Genomic DNA, 8602 nt, shown 5'->3' on the forward strand with positions numbered 1-8602 from the left:
GTCAAAGAATTGACACTTTCAAATTGTGATGCTAGAGAACACTTTTGAGAGTCCCTCAGATAACAAGGAGACCAAGTCAGTCAATATTTAAATAAATTGGACTCTTCATTGGAAAGTCAAATACTGAAGCTAAACTTATTTTGGCTACATAATGAGGAGAGAGGACTCAATTGGAAAAGATCTTGATTTGGGGAAAGATTAAAGGCAAAAGGAAAAAGGGAGGATAGAGAATGAGATGGATAGTGTCATAGAAGCAATGAAGGTGAGCCTTGACACACTTTGAGACAGTGTAGGATAGAAGGGCCTGATGTGCTATGGTCCATGGGGTCACAAAGATATGACTGAACAGCCAAACTACCGGTTCTGTGTGTTTTCTGATAATTTTTCAAATCACTCTAAGTCCTTCAAGTAAACCTCCACCTCTCTAAATGTGGCCTCTAATCGATTTCACATTCTCCTTTCTTTATTCCCCTCACCTGGATTAGTTCTTTGATCCTAACTGAGAATGGGATATCTTTTATCTGCAAAATAGATGTTAGGAAATAGATTTCTTTTATTACAGCCTTACTTCACATAATTTGACGTACAAGGAGATGGGAAAAGGGTAAAATAGGAAGAATCACTGGACAATGATGTACTTTTTTAAAGAGTTACTAGTGAATTTTTTTCCATTTAACATATGTCAAATACTGAATTCTGGACAGTCATTACTCTACATCTACATCTACATCTACATCACCTTTAGGCTAAGAGTCCAACCTGGACTTCTGGCAGCCCAGAAACTACTGATTTTTTTCTCCTTGCCCAAAGGGGGGCGGGGAATTCTTGTCCTACTACTTTGACTTATTTACATGTGGCTTAGCTAATCTTTTCTCTCTCATCTTTCATGGACTCATGTCCATCTTTAAAAAAATACAAATTCTAATCTAAATCCTTTACATCCTATCTTTAATAAAGCTGAAGATGACAAAAGCACCTTTATCCAGGTGACCTCTATAACATTGGAAGTCCCACAAAAATGAAAAAAAAGACAAAATCAGCTGCTTAATGTTTTTTTTATTTTAGAAGGAAAAAAAAATTACCTCCTTCCCTCTTCCTCCTTGGGGGAAAAAAACACATCTCTAACTGCTTTTCAGTATTTTTAGATCATCATGAAAAATCTCATTTTTAAACTGAAAGAGCCTAAAGATTTGTCTAACTTGAGGATTCTTGAGCCAAGTTTTGCTGCTCAGTTTCCCAGTGAAAAAGCCTAAGACAAAAATTGGAAGGTAACATCATAAGGCAGATGTTAGAGTTGAGCACTTGTTTGCATCTAAATCAAATATTTCAGATGTCTTTGGGTAGCTAGAAAAAGCCAAGGAAGAAGTTGGGGAAATTTTAAGGAACCAAACTATATCCCTGTAGGGCTAGTCCTTTGAGATAGACAAAATTCCATGTTCATGACTATGGCAGGTTGCAAAGAAATCATTTTTCCATTTCTGAGTTGGGAGAGATCTCTGAAAGGAACACTTCTGAGATCCGATTCAATTCGTTGGCCAGGAACATCATGAACCTACATTCTATCAGGATTTTAGGGTAGATGTTTTCTTTCTGGCGTCTTTGGTGAATTTTCATCATTTTCCCTATCTCCATGTTTTTCACCACAATATGCCTTTTCTGGAATATCTTACCGAGTTGAGCTGCAATGGCAGCCTGAAGGAAGAATTTCTTCATCATCTTTTCCAACTGCTCTTTATTTGCCATTATTTTCAGTGATTTTTCCACAGATGATATTCGAGCCTCTGCCAAATCCACACATTTCTCTAATAGGTTCCACCAGCCTTCAGCCCGTGTCAGGGAATAATGCTCAAAATCACGGTCATCTTGCCCATCTTCCTTTACTCTCCGAGGCACTACCCACGAACTACTCAAAGCCTTTTCCATTGTAGCTTTCTTCACTGACTTCCCTACTTCTTTAGCCAGGTTCTTGCTTCTTCTGACTAATTCTATCTTCATTTTGATCTGGGCTCGGAAGTCCTCAATGTCCTTGCTCAGGGCACACTTCTTGAAATAAAATATTTTTGTTAGATTTTTCAGTTTTTCAGTCACCTCCTTGATTTGAGATACCTTTGTTCGACACTTCGTGATGGCCTTCAGTATCAATAGTATTAGTTCAAATTGGGCCACTGCTTTTCTTATCATCTCATCTTCAATTGTTTTCAGGAAATAGATGAACCCTCCTGTTCTGGCAACTAATGCCAGGGTTTCTTTAGCCAAAACAATTTCTGCCGATGCGTTGCCACTTGTCTCAGACATCTAGAAGAGATTAATGTTTGGTCAGTTTGCTAAAGGAGAAAAATACTTGTGGTTGGGGCTGACAGAAGAATTTCATGTTTTTCATAAGAAATGCTTATCTTCCCTCCCCTCTCAGTCTACCCACAGATTCCTCTCTGACACTCAGTGACAGGAGACTCAACTAGGAAAGAAAAACCATGTCTCTGACAAAGGGCAAGGGAAATCACAGTATGAAACTCTTACATACATGAGCCCATTCGTTGAAATTCTCTAGCCCTTTATTGTGTTTTTAATAAGTAAAGTTGAAATTGGGCAGGGTTTGGAATCAAGAGACCTGGTGGTACAGTGGATAGAACACTGGGCCTGTAGTCAGAAAGATCCGAGTTCAAATGTGGTTCAGACACCTACTAACTCTGTGACCCTAGACAAGACTTTACCTCTCTGGACCTCAGTTTCCCCTTCTGTAAATGGGGGTAATAATAGCTACCTCTTGGGTTGTTGTGAGGATAAAAATTGCATGTTTGTAATTATATATTTGTACAACATTTGTAAAAATTCCATAGTTGCTATATAAATGCTAAATATTATCATCCCATTAGCTTAATTTGACTTATACCCCTATTAAATTTATCCCACTTGCCTGATGAGTTCATTTGAGAGTCCTTGGACTCTATAGCATTGCCCTCCTTCTAGTTCTTGAGCTTGATGTTTCAAATTAAAAATCAGCAAACTCTGTGCCCCATCTCTGCCCTCATCTTTCTAAGTTGAGTCCCCTTCCTCACCTATCCAATTCTGCAAAGAAGGAGCCCAGGATTTTCAGAGTTGTGGACTGAGGCATAAGAAAAAAAATTTTTTTTTCCCTCATTTAAAAAGCAAAATTGAATTTTTTCAGGCCAGATCTCAGTGACTTTGGTGACAACCCAAGCTAACTACTAGATAGCAACCGAATTATTCAATCTTTAACAATCTCTTCTTGGGCATAGCCAGTCTAGGTAGTGGTTGCTAAGTAGGTTCCATGGGACATTTCCCTAAATGCTCATAATCTTTGGAGGCTGCCCTCTAGCAACTTTTTACCTCTATATACATTCACCTCCTTTTTCTAAACCAGGAGTTCTTAACCTATGGACCCTTTGCGGGTCTATGAATACATTTCAGTGGCTCTGCGAACTCAGAAGGGGGGTTGTTTGTTTTCATTGACCTCTCACTGAAATTTAGCATTTCCTTTCAGTAAGCAAGAACCCGTGGCACAGACAGAAGATTTTCCTCCCTGATTCTTTTTCCTTTCTTCTTCCTCTTCTAGAACTGGGTCCTAGAGCTTCCTTGGAGTGGAACCAAGTTGAGAGAGAAACCATTTAAGTCTGGGATATCTTGAGATAACCCTCTAGCTCCCGTTTCCTCTCCAAACTTACCTCTCTGAATTAGATCAGCTTCCAGACTCTTTCCAGTGAGCGAAGAGAAGCCACTCAGACTGGCTTAGGCCAAAGCCCAAAATGAGGACTTAAATAGGTATTTCAGGTGAATGGAATGGTCTCATTAACAACTGGAGGAGCCAATCAAATTTCCTGTAAGAAGTGAGACTAGGAAAAGTTTTGCTTGACAGAAAGTAGAACCTTGCAGACCTTCTCCTCACACATCTACAACCAGAACACACACATACACACACAGAGCACCAAGTCAGGAGTGAGTCAATTTTTTTTCCTTATGTGTCTATCATCAACTCACAGAGAACATCAATTAAAAACAATGAAGCAACCCTATAGCCCTTAGCTGGTGTTCTCTGTGAGCCAGTGGTATCCAATTAAAAAAATAAAATGCTCCTTTTCCCTGTACTAAGGTTTGCCCTCCCTCAACCCTCAAGTGCTAAGATCCATCTTTTTCTTTCTCTCTTTCCACACTCATAGATATCTATAGTTTTCTCAGTTTCCCACTCTACTTCTCCAAGCTGTTTATTTAGGGTGCTTAATAAATTTCCTTTCTTTCTTCCTTTAAAGTCCCTTTTTGGTGAATATTAGCTCATTTTTATAGTGAGGAAGAGTGGGAGTGTCATAAAGCACTTCCCTCATATCACTTGGCATTCCCCTCACTAGTAGTCTCCTATTTACAGATGAGCAAAATGCAGATTGGAGAAATTAAGTAATTTGACCAAGATCATAGAACTAATAAGTAGTGGAGCCTTGCTTTGAACCAGGTGTCTCTTTTTTTTTTTTTTCAAATTCTAACTCAAAAGCCCTTCCTGCCACACTTTGCTAATTTGAGAAGGTTTTCTCCCATGGAGCATAGCTTAGCTAAAGAGGAATCAATAGTGTGTCTAATATAGGCTGATTAAATCAACCTCTTCAGTCAGAAAGGGAGAAGAGATGTAAAAAAGACAACTAGACTAGCTGATGACCATGAGTTAAGGCCTTGATTTCAAAGGAATTCTATGAATCCTGGTGTTTAAGCTAATCTAGCATGTTTACCATTGGAGTCTTCAGAGGTTACTGGAGTTTGCCTTCCCTAGTCTGGAGCATCCACAAAATCCCTATATACTTTAGAATAAAGTCCTGCATCCCCTAACGTCTTCAGACCATCCAGTGCCAGTTGGTGATCAGGACTGGGCTAGTTTCTTAGAATTCAGCTCCCAAAGGGACACCTTTATTTCTCCTTCAAGAAGTCAAAGTGGGACCCTGAAGTACACAATATTTTTGGCTACTACACTGGTCTGTACACTATCAATAAACCCTAGAATTAGATTAATTTAATGTAAAGTTTTATTTATTTTGCTCTTTGAAATCCCCAAACCTGTCACCATAGTCATGGAAATTTTTCTCAGATGTTTCTTGGTGATACAGTGGAAGGAACTGTGATAATAATTAATTTTTTTTAACTCTTACATTTGTCTTAGAATTGATAAATATCACTTCCCACACAGAAGAGAGGTTAAGAGCTCGGCAATTGGAGTTAAGTGACTTGCCCATTGTCACACAGTTAGGAAGTATCTGAGGTCATATTTGAACCCAGGACCTCCCATCTCCAGGCTTAGCTTTCTATCCACTGAGTTACCCACCTGCCCTTCCCATCCCTGCAACCCCCCCACCCCTACCCCATCCAGAGAAATGTTTCTATAATGGTTTGGAAGTCTTAAGAGGCCCTACCCATGAAAGGTTAAAAAAAAAATCTAGTGGTAAAACTTTGGGTGAGATGGCCTCTCTTCCATCCCTTGATCCAAATGCCCTCTTCTTGGATGTGAGTTTTGCTCATTTGTAAGTTGGATTTCAGAGGACAATTGTGTGAATGTGATATAACTTTAATGAACAATTAGAAAGGAAGAAATTATTCTTTGGTAATAGGTTAAATTTGTACTTTTTCCCTCTAATAAGGATTAATTTACACTTTAAATTGGAGCAGTTTATTTTTTATTTTAAATATTTTTCTATGGTTTCATGATTCTTGTTGTCTCCCACCCCTCTTCCCTCCCCCCCTCCCAGAGCTGACAAGCAATTCCACTGGGTTATACGTGTATTATCCCTAGAAACCCATTTCCATATTCTTCTTTTTTGTAATAGAGTAATCTTTTAAAACCAAAACCTAAATTGGGGCATTTTAAAGGCCACTTTAAATTCTTAATAAATGCTAAGCACTACAGGTACATAAAAAAGTGAAAACAGTCCCTGACCTCAAGAGGCTCACATTCTAATGGAGGAAACATGGAAGGAACTAGGCATGTGCAGGACATACAAAGTAGATGGAAGGCAGGCTCAGAGGGGCAAGAACAGATGGGAGGAGTTGGAAATCTACCAGGGATCAGGGAGAGCTGGAAAGCCTTCTGCAAAAGGTACCATTTGAACCCGGTCAGAGGAGTCAAGGAAACAGAGGTAGAAGTGAAAAGTCAAAGCATTCCAGGAACAGGGACAGCTAGTCCAAAGGCATGGAGCTGGGAGACAATGTAGCATACAAGAAACAGCAACTAGGCTAGTGTAGCTGGATTCTGGGGTACATGGAGGAGAATGAAGAGTAGTAAGAGGACTGGCAAGGTACTAAACTTTATATACCATATATCAGCTTGTCCGTTTCTCTCTCTCTCTCTCTCTCTCTCTCTCTTTTCTCTCTCTCTCTCTCTCTCTCTCTCTCTCTCTCTCTCTCTCTCTCTCTCTCTCTCTAATGAAATATATAAAAACTATATCTAACTATATCTATCTATCCTAAGAAAACTCCAGTGGTTCCCTATTATGTCCAGAATCAAATACTTAAAATATCATATGTTATATTATAAATAAATTTGTATTTATTTATGTCCAGAATAAAATACCTAAGATATCATGTTATATTATAAATAAAATTATAGAACATAAATATTATATATAACATAACATATATAATTATATAACAATAAGATATAACTTTAATATAATATAATAATATATAACATCAATATAATTATACATCTGGATATGATTTTTTTCAGGAGATAATAGGGAACCACTAGAGTTTATTGGGTAGGGATGTGGACGTATAACATGGATTACAGTGGGGAGAAACTTGAGGCATGGAGTCCAGTTGGAGGTTCTTACAATAGTCCAAATGAAACTGCCAAGACTACTGATGAGGTCTGAACTAGGGTGGTGGTTGTGTAAATGGAAAGAAAAGGGTGTCACAAATTTAGTAAGAACAAGAAGGAAGTAAATTGATTATGTTGGACAAGTTCAAGAGGGAAGATTGAGGATGACACCAAGGTTTAGTGCAGAGGTGATGATCTAGGAAAGAACTGAGGATTGGAGGGAATAGAAGTCATGGTGAAGAGGGGTTGAGGAAGTTATATAAAACATAAGGAAAGAGAGAATGTTAAAGATTATAATCAAATAAAAGAAATTTGGGATTTGGGATTTTCTTACACTATAATAATTTCCAAACACTTCCTTCACTCATAGATCTCTCTCCTTTATAATGGTAGCAAGATATGGCTATATTGGTTGGTGTATCCAGAGTGGATTGGGGATAGAAGCTGGAATTGAAAGAACTGGGAAACTATGAGATCAGCCTCATCACTTAGGCAAATCCCTTAACTTTTCTTAGTCTCAGTTTCCTTGTGCATAAAATGGAACAATAGGCACCATCTCCAACATTTTAAGAGGATAAAATGAGACAATATGTGTAGTACTTTGCAAACTTTAATCATTATATAAATGCTAGCTAGCTGTTATTACTATTATTATTAATGAGAAGGAAGATTGAACTATGTGTTAAAGTAGGTAGAAGGATGTTCTGGAGACTAATAGAAGACAGAGGGGAGAAGGTGGCAGGAACCTTAGAGAAATGATTTGTTATTAAAAAATGTTGGCAAATAATGAGCTGGAAGTGATAAGCAAGAAAAACTGGAGAAGAAAAGTAATAAGCATTTGTATAATGTTCCCGGCACTGTGCTATGTGTTTCTACAAAAACATTCTCTCATTTGATTCTTATAACAACCTGGGAGATAGGTACTATTATTACTCCCATTTTGCAGTTGAGGAAACTGAGGCAAACAGAAGGTAAGTAACTTGGCCAGGGTCATACAGCTAATAAGTATCTGAAGCTAGATTTAAACTCTAGTATTCCTGATTGCAGGCTCAGAGCTTTCCACCCAGTTGCCTCAAAGTATGGCCCTAAATTGAGGGAATGGAAGAAATGGCCTCCATTAACAAGAGTTGGCAGGGGTATAAGTGTTATTGACAAAAAGCCAAGTTTCATTAATGTTAAGATATAGGAATAATATGTGAGGAAAATTTGAGTGTGAAGGAGAATTAGTTAAAATCAAACAGGATGGAGTGGGACTTGGGAAGATTTAGGCTAAGCTAGAAAGAGCTAACAGTAGAGGAAGAGGTATAGGTGGATGGGTTTTCTGCCTATGGTGGCAAATGCTAGGTAAAAAGGATTAGAGGTAGCACAATGGATAGAGCTCCTAGCCAAGAGTATGGATGACCTGAGTTCAAATCTAGACTCCAGTACTTCTTGGCTATGGGACCCTGGGCAACTCCTTTAATACCAGTTGCCTAGCCCTGGCTGTTCTTCTGTCTTAAAACTGATACTAAGACCGAGAGTAAGGGAGTAAGGTGTGTGTGTGTGTGTGTGTGTGTGTGTGTGTGTGTGTGTGTGTGTGTGTGTAATGGATTAGGGAACTAAGGTGTTACAAGCTAGTCTAGAGGGTCAAGTTAACGTCTAGGGAAGAGCTGCTATTACATCAGCAGAATTTAGTTACTAAAAGAGGTAGCAGAATTTTTTTCAAGTACAAAAATATTTTTAAGTGTTTGTCTTTTATTTTTTCCAATTATATGTAAAAGGAATTTTTAATATTTGTTTTTAAAATTTTGG

At 38.3% G+C, this 8602-nt stretch overlaps 1 protein-coding gene across 1 annotated transcript; it reads right to left on the minus strand.

Moving 5' to 3' along the window:
* Window positions 1–1037: 1037 nt before the first annotated feature.
* LOC103097848 (uncharacterized) lies at window positions 1038–3895 on the minus strand. The gene is made up of 2 exons (XM_007484088.3): window positions 3684–3895; window positions 1038–2295 (listed from the first exon to the last, which is right to left on the minus strand). Exon 2 carries the CDS (start codon window positions 2293–2295, stop codon window positions 1465–1467), a length of 831 nt encoding a protein of 276 aa, XP_007484150.2. The 5' UTR covers window positions 3684–3895; the 3' UTR covers window positions 1038–1464.
* Window positions 3896–8602: the final 4707 nt, after the last annotated feature.

The sequence above is a fragment of the Monodelphis domestica genome, chromosome 2 (genome assembly GCF_027887165.1).
Source record: "Monodelphis domestica isolate mMonDom1 chromosome 2, mMonDom1.pri, whole genome shotgun sequence".
Classification (NCBI taxonomy): domain Eukaryota; kingdom Metazoa; phylum Chordata; class Mammalia; order Didelphimorphia; family Didelphidae; genus Monodelphis; species Monodelphis domestica.

Bases quoted from the DNA above. Each gene is read 5' to 3' on its own strand.
- LOC103097848 (XM_007484088.3), bottom strand. From the start codon at position 2,295: ATGTCTGAGACAAGTGGCAACGCATCGGCAGAAATTGTTTTGGCTAAA.